Source organism: Miniopterus schreibersii, assembly GCF_964146895.1.
Source record: "Miniopterus schreibersii genome assembly, chromosome: 5".
NCBI classification, from domain to species: Eukaryota; Metazoa; Chordata; class Mammalia; order Chiroptera; family Miniopteridae; genus Miniopterus; species Miniopterus schreibersii.
The window spans coordinates 41,099,807-41,118,431 of NC_138106.1; the positions used below are offsets into that span (position 1 = coordinate 41,099,807).

The 18,625-nt window shown below is 35.3% G+C and overlaps 1 protein-coding gene across 1 annotated transcript in view; it reads left to right on the top strand.

Moving 5' to 3' along the window:
- The window catches only part of OSTN (osteocrin), a 41,868-nt gene extending 23,512 nt beyond the window's left edge, over positions 1-18,356 (top strand). Inside the window, exons 4-5 of the mRNA XM_081138482.1 lie at positions 11,406-11,502; positions 15,406-18,356. Of these exons, the coding sequence (XP_080994608.1) occupies positions 11,406-11,490 (85 nt within the window). The 3' untranslated portion in view covers positions 11,491-11,502; positions 15,406-18,356. The remainder of the gene's footprint in view (positions 1-11,405; positions 11,503-15,405) is intronic.
- Positions 18,357-18,625: the final 269 nt, after the last annotated feature.

Sequence of the window (18,625 nt, forward strand, 5' to 3'; positions counted from 1 at the left end):
GAGGGGGACTCCATTGGACATAATCAGCAAACAATTTTATCACCCACCCACATGCGTCCGAACCCATTCAGCAGGAGTTGTTTCCTATTTCTTGGATACAAACAGGGAGGTACTGTATATCTCTACTGGTCACAGTGAAATGATAAATATCCCTTTGGTCTCTTTTATTAGAAAAGCAACTATATTTCAATAATTAAAATAGTCATTCTGATGCCTTAGCCCAAACCACAAATATGAAAGTTCCTTCTTTTCAGGCTGGAGAGCTGCAATGGGACCGGTTGCAGTCAGTTTATCCTCAAGTCTCCCTAGCACGGTGAGCTGGCTGCTTTCTGTCCCCTCCAGTGTTGGGGACAGGGAGCAGAGAGGGGAAGGAAAGTCTTACTTAATTGATACAACCATGACCTGGCTTTAGTGCTCTCTGGCTTCAGTAAGTGCATAAAGCCGACTCCTTGCCATGGGCTGTTCTGTAGGGTCATGGCTTAACTCTGTTGGAAACATTGGTATGTCCTTGCCCCAGCCGTGCTGCTCTTTCAGCAGGTCAGTTTTGCTTCTTAACCTAATCCCACCATCTAACTTCTTCATTTGTCACCACCACCAGCATCCTGCTTAGGCTGCCTCACATAACCCCTGGCAAAAGCCCTTTGAGGAGGTTCTTTTTATAATGAACCTAGGCCTCCTCTACCCACATGCTCGCTGAACATCTGCTTCGCAGAAAAGCCAATCCTTGACTCCCGTCACTGACAGTGAACCTGTTCTTTATGTAACCATGTCTTCATGCTGGCAGACACCCGATTCTCACAGCTCCTTGCCCTTAGATTTCATAGACTCTGTTCTATAAGGTCTACATTGCTCCATCTGGGAGATGGGAAGCTCTCTGAGTGGTTTCCTTGAAGCCCTTCCTCTATATGAAAGAGAGAAAATGCTGCTGCTCTCCAATAACTTGCTCCAGAGAAATTATCTTTCTTCACCTCAATCCTTTTAATGGTTAAAATTGGAAAAACCGGTTTGTAGCAATCTCCTGTTCAAATGCTGTGTAAGTCTAGAACTTTAGTTTGGAATGCAAGAGGAAATACCATTCCTTTTTTTTTTCTTCTCAGCTTTTTTTGGGCCACAGCCAAAACTGAGATACCAAAACTAAGGTAGAAAGAATCTGACTTTAGCATTCTGGGTAGTTTTTATTTAATTCTTACAGTGCCCTAAGAATATCTTATCTCATTTTATTGGCATATTTTCAGAGAGATAAAATTATTTCCTTAGCTGGAATGTCAGGTTGCTTAACTCTCAAGGCCAATGACTAACACTTAAATAAGCTGCTCTGATAAAGAAATTAAAGTTCTGTGTGAATAAGACGCTTGTCCAAGTTCAGGGACAGTGAGGTTCCTTGCAATGTATGCATTGAATAAATAGTTTTGGGGAAAACTGTACCAATGATATATGGGTTTTGATCCTAAGCAAGATGTGAAGTTCACACTAAAGTTGAGAATAGCAGTAGTAGCTTCACTTTGTCAGTTATGATTGCCCCTCTTGATGATAGCCCCAAAGATTAAAGATAAAAGCCCTAACATATCATTTTTCTTTCTGATTCATTGTGAAGCAATGCCACAGACCAAGGTATCTCATGATGTTCGCTGTTTCTTTCCAGCTCTTATTTGGTATTGCCCAAAGGGAGTAGCTCGAAATGGGCCCCATTTCAGAGTGAGAAACACAGAAAAAGGATTCCTAGTCTCCTGCCCTGTTTCCATGCTTCCTTCCCCCAGCTGACAAGCCTGACTCTGCCGCAGGAAATGCGCTTGGGGAAAATGCTCCTGGGCCATTTTTGGCACTAACATCTCTTACTTGCCTCTCCTCATCCCAGCGCATCTCAGAATGAGAAAGTCCCTTTGTGTTTTCTCCCTACCTTGACTCATATATAAAGGTTTAAAACTTTCCCCCAAAAAGGATAATAACTGATTCCATACATAGGTTCTGAAATTTGCATTACCCACTCCTCCCCCCCCCAAAAAAAAATTCCAGAAGACATTTTTGTGTAAATCTATTTGCTAGATGGAAGTTTCAAAAGTTTCATTAGGCCCTCAGAGAGGTTTATGAGCCAAGCAAACAAAGATTTCCTCTGCCCTGGCCTACAGCTCTTCAGCATTTTCCAAATTAACCACGCCTGCGCTGTTTTGCACTACACCATTTAAGTCTCACTGTTTGATTCCAGGGCTCATGGTTTGCCTCTGAAAGCCCGGTCATATGGCCCACTCCTTGGAATAATACTTTAGAACTTGACATCATGCCTAACCAGCATGATTATCATAAATTTAATAGAATCTGTTTAAAATGAATTACCACTTTTGAGATAGAATTCCCAAATTCATGTCACCTTTCTCCTTATGAAGCAGCACTTTCTTTCACCATTCTAAATGTACCCCACTTATCTGGTATTTCCAGCCTCATATCTCCACGTGGAGGAACTCGTTAGGGAGCCTGGCCCTGCCCCACCTCCTTATGCAGGGCTTCCCGGAGAAGGGCTCATTCATCCCCTAGGCCAGTTTAGGAAGAGGAGCTGAGCTTGTCCAGCTCATCCCCTTTCTTCCTGTTTTTATTGGATAACTACGGGACTCATGTAAATCTGTCTAATCCAGGGCAGAATGGAAAGGAAGTCCTTCTAAATGCAGATTGAAGCCATAATCTACATTCAGCTTGATCCAAATGACATTCTGATTTCTGTGCATTGATCATTCAAATCTTATTTCTCTGTTGTTTCTCAACGTGGACTTGGGATCAAAAGACAACATATATTGGCCCCTAGAAACTACATCATCACTCAGACTTAACGCGGTCCTTCATCCCAACATTCTGGAATTTGAATTTAAACATGAGCCTCTGGACTTTGATGATTTTCTTTTTCATTCTTCACAGGGCCTTGCAGAGTCCTTTTCAGTCTGTCCTCACACATCAGTCCTTTCAAGCTCATATATTCTGTCTATATAGTCATTTTTTTCCTTTTTTTTTATTTTTTTATCTTTATTGTTGAAAGTATTACAGATATCCCCTACCCCCCCACAATCCCCTCCATACCGCATCAGCCCCACCCCCTGTAGTCATTTCTTAATTGTATAATTTAATTTTAAGTTATGATAACCAAGATTGCAGGATTGTTTTCACATGCTCTAAGATTTTCCTGGAATCCCCAAATTGGGTGAAATCTCTTCTCCTGAGCACTTTGAGTCTCCTTGTATTAACTATCTATTGCTATGCAAATGGGTTGCCCCGAATTTAACAGCATAAGACCATAATAAGCATCTATGTCCTCACACAGTTTCTGTGCACCAGAAATCCATAAAAACTTGCTGGGTGCTTCTCGCTCAGGGGCTCTCCCAAGGTTACAGGGAAAAAGTTGTCCAGGGCTGCAGTCATCTGCAGGCTGTACCTGGGCTGAGTCAATCCATTTAAAAAATGGCTCACTTGCAGGGCTGACAGCGGGAAGTCTCAGTTCCTCACTAGCTGTTGGCAGGAGGCCTTCATTCACTGCCACATAAACCTCTCTACAGGACTGTGAAAGTGTTTTTAGGAAATGGCAGCTGATTTCCCCTAGAGTGAGTGATCCAACAAAGCAACGTAGAAGCTGTAATATTTTTTATTGCTTAGGCTTGGAAGTCACACATCCTCATTTCCACAATTTACTGTTGGTTACAGAGCTAGGCCCTGTTTAATGTGAAAGGAGACTGCATTATGGTAGAATTATTGGAGCTTGACCATGACACTTATTTAAGCTTTATAGAATAACAACTTAATTTCAACTTTTACTAATCTAAATTACTAAACTATTTAAAAGAACACCTTTCATTATCATTGCCATATTCTCCCTTTTTGCATATTACTCAGTGCTGGTGAAGCTGTATGCCTTTCTTATAAGGGCCAAGCATTTTATTGCCCCTTTTTGATGCAATAACAAAACAGACTATTTGTTTTAGGGAATGCTCTCCACACCCTAATTTCTAGGTTTCTTTCCTTGAAACTCAAAACCATAAGCAGGATCAATAAAAGTTGTGATGTATCCAATAATGGGGGGGAAAGTGTTTAAGTTCACATGAAACACTTCTAAAAATTAATAAAGTGCCTAACCACAAATAAGCCTTAAAATTTTTAAAGGTTTGGTTATCATATAGAACATGTTCGCAGATCATGATGTAATGAATTAAATAAAAGGATAACCACAAAAGGAGGTAAGATCCTCAACTAATTTTTAGAGAATAGCATTATCTGGACAATAGTTTCAGTAATGCATCTAAAAGATTATACACCATCATCATGTTGGGGTTATCACAAAAATAGAGTGTAAGAGTGACTTGCTTTAGAAAGTCAATAAATAGAGTTAACAAATTGAAGAAATAAAGCCATATCATTTGAATAGATGCAGGGAAAATATTCAACAGGATTAAGCATCTACTAATGATCGAAATCACCAGTAAACTAATAGTAGACGGGAACTCTTTTTAACCTAGTAAGGGGCACATTTAAAAACTTACAACATACTAGTAAATGATATCACAACAACTAATACAATAAACTATGGAAGGTCTTTTGGGAGAAAATTATAAAAATTAATAAGAAGGCAAAAGATAACCTAAATAAAAGATCTTGGATGGTAAGATTCAATTTCATAAAGGTTTTAGCTCTCTCCAAATTGACTTATACCTTAGATTCAATAAAATTCCAGATAAAACTGCCAAAAGGATTTCCCATAAAACTTGACATAGTGAATCTAAAATGTATAAATAATTAGGTATAAATATAGAAAAAAGAGAGCATGATACCTATATCATCCCATTAATAAAATATAATTTCAAAAAGATTAAAAATATAAATGTGAAAGGCAAACCTACAAAAAGATTTCAAGATAACATAGGAGAATATTTGCACAACATTGAAGTAGAGATGATTTAATTTTAAAAATGTAGAAATATTGATAAAGTTTGGTGGCTGGGTGAAAAGTGAATGATTAAGCAAAAAAACTAAAAAATAAACTCATAGACACAGACAACAATATGGTGATTACCAGAGGGGAAGGGTGGTGGTGGGAGGTAGAGGAGTGGTAAAGGGCAGGATTAATGGCAACTGATGGAGACTTGACTTTGGATGGTGAACACACAATACAATATACAGATGATGTATAATAAAATTGTACAACTAAAACCTATATAATTTTATTAACCAATGTCACCACAATAAATCCAGTAAAATTAATAGATATAAAATAAAATAAAAATAAAATAATAAAATAAAATGATTAAAGATTTTCATAAAAGATACAATCAGGACTAATCACAAATGGGAAAGGATATTTGCATATAACTTACAATCTAATATTCACAGTATATGAAACCCTCCTACAAATCAATATTTAAAAGAAAAACAAACCAATAGAGAAACAGGCAACAGACTTGAACAGGCACTTGCAAGTGAAAAAATTCATGTGTGTGGTCAATAAAAAGATGAAAAAGTGATCAACTTCTTTAGTATTCACGGAAGGCAAATTAAAACCACAATGAGATAAGATACAAAAGCATGAGACTGGCAACATTAAAAATCCACAGTACAAGAATCGGCATAAATTTGAAACAATAGGAAAGCTCATCTGCAACTATTGGATTTGTAAATTGGTATAACTTTGGAAAACAATCTAGTGCTATATAATAAAATTACATATAGCCATAGCTAGCAATTCTACTAAAAAAATATACTATACCTGGCCTGTGTGGTTCAGTGGTTGAGTGTTGCCCCATGCACCAAGAGGTCGCTGGTTAGATTCCTGGTCAGGGCACATGCCTGGGTTTCAGGCTCTATCTGATCCCCCTTGTAGGGGCTGTGCTGGAGGCAGCAGATCCATGTTTCTCTCTCATCAACGTTTCTATCTCTCTCTTTTTCCCTCTTCCTTCCTCTCTCTCTAAAAATCAATAAAAACATACTTTAAAAAATATATATACATATATATATACTATAAAGAAATCCTTATGTGTGTACTACAAGTTTATATAGCAACACTTTTAGCTAAACAGCACACAACAATAACAAAAAATACTTTAAATTTTCATCCACCATAAAATGTATAAATAAGCTGTTGCATATTCATACAATAAAATATTATACAATTAAAGTGACAATTCTGCAAGTCAACACAGACAAATCTCAAAACACATATTTGCTGAAAGAAGTCAAAAATATTTCTTGTATATTCCTTTTAAATAAAATTCTAGAACCATCTCAACTAGAGAGTTTTGAAGAATATGTATGGATTATAAGGAAAATCAAAGGAAATATTAGACCAAAATTCAGTCTGCAGATTACCTCTGGGTCTGAGCCATGAGAAGGATGCAGTTTGGGAGAGGGAACATTGAAGACTTCTAAAGCACTGGTTTTATTCTGTTCCTTAATTTGGTACTGCCAATGGAAATGTTCATTTTATTTTTCTTTAAACTGAACATAGATAAATTTATAGACTCTTTTGTATGTGTGAAGTGATTCTCAAAAGAGTTTAAATACAATTTTCCTAACTTGTTTCAGGATGTAAAACATTTTCAGAAATTGAGTTATCATAGAATATAAATGTTTAAAAAATCCTATTTGGAATAGGAAGTCTATATTTTAGTGTGAAGTTTAAAATAAGCAGCCCATTCTCTTTATTATTAGTTTGGTAGATATTCTTTATCCTTAAACTACTTTCAGAATATTTTAGAATGGAAAAGGTGGATTAGGTTAAATGGATATATATAAGCCGTGTCATACCATTATTTTGTCACAAGAGGGACTACATAGTCAGAAAGTACAATTTTCTCTTTTGGTCAAGAATATTCCTCTAAACATTTACATTTTACACACTGTGTATTTTTGTCAGTGTATATGTTATAAGGTGTAGTGCTGCTATATATATTTCATATCAGCAAAAATTTTAAGATAAATACTAGTTTGCCCTTTTAATTCTGAATGGAGAGGAGACTATACAGGATTTAACTTACTGAGCTATGGTCATTTTATTTTATTTTGGTTTATCTGCTTTATGGTAATAATAATTTTCATTTTTCTATTAGTGCTAAACACTTTAAATACTGAATGGATTTTTCATATCTATTTGTTTTATTTTTCTTATTTGATTTTAAGATACCTGTGAGCATTTGCAACCAATCCAAATTTGATAAAATGATTCAAAGTAATTATAGATCTGTTGCTAAAACAAAAGCATTCTTGAGCTAGGTCTCTATCCACTGGGCCAGGGGTTTTCAAACTCTGCTATAAGGATCCTTAAATGTTCCTGGAAACTCTTTCAGGGGCCACATATTTGGGAAGGTGGGGTACCCTTTTACTGAGATAATTCTTCACTTAACGTTTTAGATATTGCTCTCTTTTGTAAAGATTTTATTCATAGAAATAGTAAGCTACAAATAGTTTGAAAACCACTAAACTAGACAGGAAAGAATTGTAAAATCAGTTGAAATGTATAAAACGTTTTCAGATGTGTTACTTCATTAGCTTGTCTCAAGTAAAATGTGAGCTCTAATAGCTAATAGTTGGCTTCTTCACCACTGTGTCTCCAGGGCAGAGGGCAAATAACGTGTGATTCTGCATAAAACAATTAAAATAATAAACAAATGTGTTAAAGGAATAAAACAGCTCCAGAAGACAGGCAGAGCAGGCAGGCATTATCGGAATTTTATCAAAAAGGAAAGAGAAGGTCAGAATGATAAAACACTTACAAACACCCTCAGTAAGTAGAAGAATCATATAGGATCCTAGTCTACCATCTCCTGGCTCCTAATACTTTTTGGGTCAAATCTGGGAAAAGAAGGGAAGGAAAGAAAAGGGAGCAAAGGAAGAAGGAAGGAAAAAAAGAGTTCATCATTTTCTTTCCACCATACCACAACCGCCTCTCATTTACTTGAGCAGGAAAAGATCAACTGTAGTCAAGAAAGAAAAATGCTATTTTCATTTGTTTTACCTTCATTTTGAAAAAACACATTGGTAGTATGGACCAATAAGTGTTATGTTCAAAGTTATGATCAGGAGACCATCATATTTTTCTTTAAAAAAGTAAAAAGAGTATTTTTCATGGCACCACTCATTGTACAGAAGTGTGGGAGGCTCTTCCTTCCAGGTGCCATCGCCTTCTCCGCAGACCAGCGACCATCTGCGAGGGGCTGGTTTCTCACTTCTTCTTTCTGTCTGGGCTTCCGCTCAGCACTCCCCCCATCACGAGACCGCTTCCCTCTTAGCCTCTCCTGGAGTTATGATGGTGATAGTCGGTGAAGAAATTTAAGGGTTAAAGGAATAAAAATCACATCAGTTTATTTATTTACTTATTTTTATATATTAATCACATTACACTTAGCACCAACCCTAAATCATACAGACATAGGTATTCGTTTTTTATTGATGTGGTATTAAATTGCCACAAAACTCTGGACTTAAAGTGGCACAAATTTATCATCTTACAATTGTGTAGATCTGAAGTCCAGTATATCCTCACCAGTCACTGTATAGCATTCTAGAAAAATGTTTTCAGCCTTCTTTTCAATGAGGCGCAGCGCCGAGATTTGGCCCCTGGAGTCCCTGCGTGCAGCTCTGCTTCCCCGTCTGCATGGCCGCCAGCAGCATGCAGAGGACGCCCAGAGGTCACCAGCAGGCCGTGCTCCTTCTTGGACACGCAGGGGAATTTATTTCCTGCTCATTCAGGTCATGGGCAGAATTCAATGCATTTTAGTTACAGGGCTGAAGTCCCTGTTTTCTTGCAAGAACTTGTAGAGTCCACAGCGTTCCTAGATTCCGGGGTCTGTCCTCTATCTTCCAGGGCAGCAATGGTGGGCTAAGTCCTCGGATTACAGTTCTCTCCCACTCTTTTTCAGTAATTTTCCACTTTTAAGGACTCGCATGAATAGATTGGGCCCATCCGCATAATCCAGGATAATCTTTTTATCTCGAGGTCGTTATTAATCCTACCTACAATGTCCCTTTTGCTGTGAAAACTGACATATTTAAAGAGTCTTCAGATTACGATGTGAACATCCCTTGAGGCGGGCATTATTCTGACAGCCACAAAGAAAGTAAATGATTAAGAGTCTATAAATTTACTTACTTAAGTAAAAATAAGAAAAATATAAGGACATTTTTCTTTTTCTTAGTAATCATTTATAATTACATCAGAATACCTGAAGTACAACTGAAACGCATATCCTCTTGTAACTCTTGACCATTAATTGTATGCTAATTTACAGATAAAATGTTTCCCATTAAACTATGCTATTTTCATTTATTGAAAAGTAAATAGTTAATTTAATGTCAAGAAATACAGAAGTGCAATAAATAGGCACCATTTAAGAGGATGTGTCTTTCAGAAATCTGAAAAATGGAGGCAGAGGCATGGCTAAGCACTAATTTTTTTCCTAGATTCTCCCCTAACCCCCACCTCACTGCCCCACCCCCAGGCCAATCAAACTATAGCAGACAGTTATATAAGATCATACATACAATGTTATCTGAATTGACTAGCAAAGCTAAAGTCCAACCTAAAAAGGAAGAGGCATGTGAAGCAGCAGAAAAGAAGGCTGAATGAAGTTAAAAACAAACAGATAAATCCCCCACATAACAATGCCCTATTCCTGTAATAATACATTTGAAGGTAAAGTCCATATAGTGTTCAGGCCTATTTTTATCACTGTTGTATACACAGCACGAAACACAATGCCTAACATATAGAAAGTATTAAGTAAATATCAATTACCTTCAAATTAATTGTTTTAATTGGAAGTAAGCAATATTTATAGAATTTTCTATGTGCAAAATACAGTCATAAAATCCCTCATTTTTTCATTGTTCTCTATAATTTTCAGAGCTTTGTAAATAAATTATTCACCTAATAGTGATATGTGGAACATTGATAAGACTTGGTAGTTAGTAAACACTTGGCATAAAAAAAAAATGACTTTTTCCTCTACTATTTGCATTAAATCATTACCAATCTGACAGTACTTCATTAATACGTTTTTTAAAGTAAAGACTTATTTCTGACTTATTGATCCTAAGACAGCCACCACAAAGAGCCCTTTACATAGGTATACAGTAAATGATAATGGAGAAAATATCATAGGTATTGTGGTTTTCATTCATTTTAATGTTTAAGTTGCATGGTGTATCTTGACAATATAATGCCAGTAATTAGAACTAAAGAAGCTGTTGAACATGTTCTGAAACAAATCTTGTTTAACTCTTTAAGCTATTGAAAATGGATTAAGTTGTCTTGTGAGGTAATTAGCCACATATCACCAATATTTTTCAAGTTTGATATAGGTCAAAAAAATTGAAGCAGAATTCTGACATTTGGTGGGAGAATCAATTTTAAGACTCCTTCCCATTCCAAAAGTTTTTGACTGCTGGCAATGTTCTGTTTCTTGATCTGGGCACTCATTGCACTTGTAATCTGCATATGTCTAATATCGTTCATTTATAACATGTCATCTTTTTGACATGTCCATTATGTCAATAAAAATATCTAACAAATCTATGGCAATTACCTTTAACTGTGAGACTTATGTACAAAGGCTTCTTAGCTTCTTATACCTATCTCTATCTTCATTAAGTAAATACAAAACAACTCTGAACTCCAAGCCAGTGAACATTATTCACTCAAAGTTCTAAGACCTTTCCTGTAAAAATTGATTCGATAGCACTAAGTGATGGCAATGACAAATCAACCTAAAATGTTTCTTCTTTTTAATGAAAAAATTTATAGAACAAACTGTAAGGCCTCCTGTAGGAGTTTTTAAACTTCATTTTTAATAATAAAGTGTTTTTCCCTTACAATATTTGACACAGAGAATATATGACAAACACAGACCATCACATATAAAGCTTCTCTAGGTAAAATCTGAGTAAAGACATGAGAGACACACATATTCCTCATTCAGTCTTGGCATCAATAGCCTTTCTGCTCCTACCACCATCCTTTCCCAGAAGAACCATTCTGAGGCAGAGGTTGGGGAAAACCAGTGACCTAGTGCAACCTTCCTCTATTAACAGAAAATACACCAAAATCTGGAAAGGGAAAGTGTCTACCCAAATTAAACACTTAACAAATCGGTATGCTGATAAAACCTAGCTTTTCATCTGGGCCTTTTGATTTTGAATAACTTATTTAATTTCTCTAAGCCTCAGTTTCTTCCGATGTAAAAAGGAGGGGGTTATACCATCTTCCACAGATGTAGAAAGGATAAGAGATAATGTCTGGCACAGAATGGGTGTTGATGATTGGTAACTATCATCGTTATTCCAGTTCTCAAAGAAAGTCCCCAGATCTGCATAAAATAAAAAAGCAAAAGTAACTATTGGTAACTTGGACTTTAGCTTAAAATGTTTTCCTTGGTTTCTTTCAGGAAAGTAGTAGATCATCCAAAAAGGCGATTTGGTATCCCTATGGATCGGATTGGTGGAAACCGGCTTTCAAATTCCAGAGGCTAATTGATTCCATTTGTGAGTACAATTTGAATACGTAGCAATACATGTAAGCTTTTGATAAATATTTCACAATAGGCTAATTGATCCATCTTAGATTATAAATCCCCCTTTTGCTTTCTTAGCTTATAAATTCACATTTTCAAACATTTCTGTACTCAATTAGTATATTGATGCTAAATAATTTAAATGACATTAAAGATCAAAGTGTGTCCTACATCTACTTCACCCTAAAAAATGGTTTAGGTGTTGTCACAGGCTCCTGTGTAATTACTGAATATTAACATGCAAACAAAGGTTCAGGTTCTAATTAGCATAATAAATTACCTTCACAAATATGCATAATATGTAGTAAGCCCTCTGTTATGAAAAAGACACATTCCAGTGACATAGACCATTTTATTGCAAATAGCATTAGCAGAATTATGATAACATGGAACCCAGGAAAGAGAATGGTATAGCAGAAAGAGTATTAGCCATGGAATCAGAGCAGATAATCCAAATCCTGGTTCTATCATTTATTAATTTATTTCCATTGAGATACTTTATTTCTCTATAGCTTGTAGATTTAGATAATAACGCAGTGGTGCTATGAAAATTAAATGAGATGTTAGAAGGTATTGGACACAGAATACATGCATGTGATAACAGCTTAGAACACAGTTCTGAAAATTTACTCTGCTGGGCCCTATACTTAGTGTAAAACATGCATTGCTTCATTTAAGCATCCTGTTCCATAAGTAGGACCTATTACTATCTCCAAGATCTTGAGAAGTAGTAGAGAAAAAGGGGTAAAAGTGCCTGCAAGGGAAGTCAGGCTTTGTAGGTCAAATCCCAGCTCACCTAAGTCCCAGGTCATTGGTTAGCTGTGAGACCTTGTTTAAATTCTGCAATCCTCCTCCATAAAATGAGAATTATAATAATTTCTTCTACATTGCATTGTCCTGATGACTAAACGAATTGATATACATTAACCACTTAGAATAGTGCTTGACATGTATTAAGTACTCAATAATCATTAGTTATTATTATCATACTAATAAGTGGAAAGCCACACAGCTAGTAAGTGATGCAAGTAGATTCAAATCCAGGAAGCTTAAATCCTGAGCTTTATCTTAATATATTTAATCATACGTAGTATATATTTTAAATACTAACTGTTTGTTAAATATAAAATCTTGGCTATGTATTTTCTCCCACTAGAGCTTAGAGAGGGTGTATCTTTCCTCCCAAACAGATAAGACAACCTAGAACTACTCTGATAGCTTCGAGACACAGAAGAGAAAACTCTGCTTTTTGCTTTTCTTAAGATAATCCTCAGGTCTATGATGCAGAGGCCCAAGAAGCATCACATTAATGCTGGCGCTCTCCTAATTTAAATCATGCAATTTTCCGTCCTTATCAAATGCTCTAAATCACAATTAAGTCAGTATTTTACCTCAACTTTCTTATTTTCAGAATGACTTAGTTAAAAAATTTATTTTTCTCCGTGGGGTCATTGATCAATGAAATTATAAAGTTATTGTGTGTTTTTATAAATACAAGAGGACTAACTGGATACTGCCAGAAACACTGCCTTTGGGGCAGCACCATCTTCAAATTTCATATTGAATATAGAACTGCCATCTGACCCAGTGATCCCACTTCTAGGAATATATCCTAAGAAACCTGAAACACCAATCAGAAAGAATTTATGCACCCCCTACATTCATAGCACAATTTTCAATAGCTAAGATCATATTGAATTTTGTATCTAACAATATAGCAAGCATGGTAATTTGCTAGATACAAAGGGTTATTAAAAAATCATCACATTATATTTGAGTAGGAACTAACTGCTATTAAAAATCAAGTAACTCCTTGAAATCAGAGTCATAATCCTTCAGTTTCTTGGTGTACTGAGAATGTTATGACACTAAGATTAAAATAATTAAATTTGATGGATTTCCACAGGTACCCTATCCCCTTAGCCTCCCTTGACCATTACCCATTTTAGTATTTCTGAATTCAACCAAAACAAGTTATGATAAGAAAAAGTCATACAGGAAAACTAATTTTTTACATAAATTTTCATATGACGTTTTAGACCATAAAAACTCCAGATAGCTACCACACTATAAAAAGGTACTTGAATTAATATATTTACAGAATCACTGTTGAGTAAAATTCAAATTAGTATATTACGTCCTTCACTTAACAGACTTTGTTGAGTGTCTTGACAACCACTGTCCTTATTATTAAAATCTTCAGATAATAATATCATGAAAAAATAAGTTTAGAAAAGAGTTGAACATTACACATTTTCTCTTACCCTTTTGTCAGAATCCTTGTGGGTTCACCTGCTCAACCATTATGTTTCTATTCTCTGTTTCCTGCCACTCTCACCAAGAGTGACTTCCTCATGTGAAGTTTCGTGCTTTATAGTTCATGAATAATAAAAGACATAACATATATATTTCTAATTTCCATTCAACTTTTCAAAATTATGTTTTGGTATATTACTTTTTTTTGTCATAATGGTGCTTTGGATTAAATAGAAGATGTAATATTAATAGATAACTTAGGAGTCATTACAATTATTTCTATGACTTAGTCATGAAGTTAAGTCATTAGAAATTCAAGAACATAAAGTCTCATTTAATCCAATCTTTTTTTCCTTTTCTTTTCTTTTCCTTTTCTTTTTTTTTTTTTTTAACAAATAAGAACACAGGGACTGTGAGACAAAATTGATTTGTCTGAAATTTTACAGACTCCCTGAGAGAGCAAGATCCAGAACCAGTCTCTGGTCTTCCAGGCCAATCTCCTTATGACCTATAAGGTCTTGTAGATACTAAATTGTCATTGCTATGCTAACATCACTGATTATATGTTTCTAAAACAAACAGAAACAGTATCTCAGACTTTATAAAAACATTCTCTTCACTTCCGTGGGAGAAGTTGTATACCCTTTTAGAGCAGGTTTATTTGTGGGTTTTCACCTGCATTTCACTATAAGTATTCACACTGAAAGTGAAACTAGTGCTAATCATGGAAGTTTTGCTTGGTTTAAGGTCAAGTCTAGAAACAGCTGATGTGTGTTATCTAGTTTTCAGAAAGAAAAAATGCTAATCTCTTCCCTGATATGTGTTTTGGAAAGGGCAATAATAATCTGATATTTACACAATATTCTCCTCAAATCATTAATCTATTGGACGAAATATTTGAATTTTTAATAGGCCTCAGTTCTAAGCAACTCAAATTCAGAGAGATATTTTGTCTAGATTTTGTAGATTCTGTAGATGCAAGTAGCAAGTTCTAGGTCTCTGTCATTGAAATCAGGATGCCTACTTGATGAAATCTAGTAGAAATATGACCATTAATGGTGCTCCCCTTTGCTGCCACATGTATTAAGACTTTTAATAATGGGAGGCACATGGTACTGTGTTATACTGGCAATTTTTATTTTAGAACAATATTGACATGACATCATTTGAATAAATTAACATAACTCTAACAGAAATATCACATTTAAATGCTACGATATGATTGGATCCTTTAAACAGAGCAAATGTACAACAAATATCAAAGTGTTCTTCTCATAACAACAAACAGAAAGTAGTAGTCAGATTTTCTTATTTTTCTTGTATGTGTCCTGGCAACATCCTTTGAACAAATATTAAAATCTCAGAATAGATTAGAGCAGTTACACAAACAAAGGAAGTGTGGCTTGAGCACAAGTACCTAGTATATACATTAAAAATGCTCTTTTGAATTCATTTAATCAGAAATTATCATTTTGCATGTTGTTTTTGCAACAAAAATATGCCACATAAAAACCATAATGAAACATCAAGTAATTAGAGTTTTAGCTTTTCTCAACTGCAGTTGGTGGATTTCCCCTTATCTACAGAACTTTAACCATTTCAACTTTCATTTTTGCAGATGTGACTTCCTTGGGTGAAATGTCACAGAAACATAGAAGATGCTTCAGAAGTTCTTCACACTCCTTAATGATTAAACTTTTAAGGAACTGGCCTTCTGCAAATTCTTTCCAAAGCTTGAACTTAGGTCCATCACATCGCAGTATTGTTACAGCTTCAAGTAAATTATGCAGATCATTTCAATGCATGGATATTTTTTAAATATGCATTTTAGTTTTGCAGGAATAGTTACTTGGCCCCAAACCAGACTTATCTAAGAAACCATCAAAAAACACAATACAGTGAAATACTATCTATATACATTTACCATTTGCATTTATGCAGTTAAAGAATAACTGAAGACTAATTTGTTTCTGTAAAGTTTAGGTGCAATCTGTTCATTATTGGGGAACATAAAAATGCTGTGTGTTTTTTCTCAAATGCTTTCACTTCTTTCTTATCTTTGGTCTGTGGGCCTCTTGGGTAATAATTATGAAATTAGACTTCTCATATTATATTCAAATTTTAGTTATTTTCAGTCAAATAAAACTCAGCTCCAGTTCTAGAAATAAGTGAAAAAAAATTCTCTGAGCAAAGAAAAAATAGCAGTAAATAAGCCCATAAAGTTAAGTCTCCCAAAGTACTGCAGGTGAGAGCATATTGACTTGGAGTTAGGCAGTAAAGGAGATTACTCATTTGCCAAGCTTGGATATCTTGTGTCCCCTAATAACTTCCATTTCTCTCAGTTACAACTGATAGTTAATTAAGAGCAGCAGTGGCTGATTATAAGGAGAATTACACACAGAAGTAGCAGATGAAAGTATGGGAAAGTCAAAGAATATTTAGTACACTACAGGAACAGTCTGGGGCCGGATAAATACACAGAATTTTAGCACAGTAAGTGATCGCTGTTTTTTAAAATATGTTTTTACTGATTTTTAGAGAGAGAGGAAAGGAGAGGAATAGAGAGAGAGAAACATCAATGAGAGAGAAACATCATTGATCAGCTGCCTCCTGCACGCCTCCCCCCTGCTGGGGATCGAGCCCACAACCAAGGCATGTGCCCTGACCAGGAATCGAACTGTAGCCCTTTGGTTCCTGGGTTGACGGTCAACCACTGGGCCACTTCGCTGGACAATAGTGATTTTTGATGTCTCTGGCTCATCTAACAAACTGTTTAATCCATTTCATATACTGTGTTTAATAAGGCATTGAAGAGTATGATGTGTTTGAGAGTGATTTCTTTAAAGTGGTCCAAATTGTTTCTAATCGATCTATCAAAGCATAAAGCTTGACACTCTGGAAAGCCTGATTCTCAGCAATAGCTGTGATGTTACTGTAATTTAAGCATTGCGCATTGGATATGCTTTCAAAACACAAAGATAACTTATTCATGGTCCAGAGACTTAGCATAAGTTAGGAGAAGTTTATAAATTCTCTGGAAAACACTTCTTTCAATCCTGGTGATCACTGCCAAACAGACCTGATATGGGGAAGGAAAAAAGTCTGGCCAGGAGAACAGAGTTTTATTTTTAGCATAAAATGGAGTGTTATGAGAAGGTATATTCATATTGAAAGAAGAGGAGAGAAATGGGTAGTTGTTAATCTTAACTAAAAATGAATACAATCCAAGGAATAAAATAAACTCGGAGAAATAGAAATGAACACATTCACTTAGAATACAGAATGGTTTTGTATATACCTTCTTAGTTTTGGAGAAAACTTTCCAACTGATGAGAATCTTTAAATTTAAGTTTAGGGAAAAAACAGTAAATGAATGATTCTGTTAATTGTGATAGAAGGACTGTAACAAAGGAAGATGAATTTTGAGAAAGCTCCCCAATTCTTTTTTTCTTAAAATTGCATTAGAAAGTTAGCAGGGCTACATTGGCAAGTGTGGTGCAGGAATCACTGTCTGAAAGAATTGTTTGAGAAGTTATAATTTCTCCTGCCACCTTTCCCTAACCTTCTGAAGAATTATAGAAATGTGTCCTATTCCTTGGAAGCACTTTCTTTCCTTTTCTCCCATTTGAGTATTTGTAAGCTTCTAACCCAACTGGGTGCTCCTGCTTCCCCCTTTAACAAAAGGTATTCAAACCTAACTTAGCCTAAACATTTCTCATGGTGAAGATTTAAGTTGAATTGATTTCCTACCTTTTTATTTTTTCAATCCAAAATTATGGTTATGGCATCCAATTTAATTAAGGTAAGAGGTCACAGTATATTGATTTACACTCTATTCTAGTGTGTAATACACTTGTCTCATAATATAATATATGCACAAGGCTTCCACAAAGAAAAAAGAAAAATGTTTTCTCCACTTGTATCTATTTTATTTCATATTTTAATTTTTACCACTATTTTATACAGAGCAGAAAATAAGTCAGCAGTATACTAGTTTAAAATAGGGCTTTTTTTTTTTAACATAGCAGAAAATTAAGACAATTTCTGTTGAGAATATGACGAGTCATCTCATTTATTTGTCCAATGTATTGTGTATGACTAAATCCAGGTATATTTCACTGAGACATCACTAGAAGGAACTTTTCATTTAGTTTCAAAGAAACATGTTACCTTTTTTACTCTCTTTGTTCCTATGTGAAGCTTCATAGAGCAAATTGTAAATATAGGTTTCTGGGTTCCGTTATCAGTTACATGATCAATATTTTAATGACAGGATGTTGATTCCTGGCTACATTGTCTTAACATTCACTGACACTACAAAAAGTTTAGCAAATTCTATCTGCAATCTCCAGATAGCTTTAGGGAATTAAATTCCTTAAAGTCAATTATTAAAATATAACTTGGACTCCTCTAAAAGGAAGACGCATCTAATGCTTTCGTTGTTGTTGCTGTTGTTCAAAATATTACAGGTGTCTGATGCTTTTTGAATGATGTTACCCCCAAAGGTTCAAAATGCTTAAATACTGTCCAACTGCTCCAAAGTGAATAAACATGAGGTGATGAAAACAGGTGGTTTTGTCTTTCTTTATGGTAATACGTCTGTGTTCACAACTGATGTAAGTAAATGGGAACATTTCGGGCATTACTGAGCAACTCCTGTGCACTTGAGTGGCTCCTAGCACGTGTATATATAGCACCACAAGCATATTACTCATCTTGGTCTGCTTTATGCATTTTAAAAATTTTTTCACTTTAAGCAACATGTTCATTTTGTCTTATGAATGGGATAATTTGATCCTTAAGCACCACATTTAATATTATGAAAATAAACAGCATTT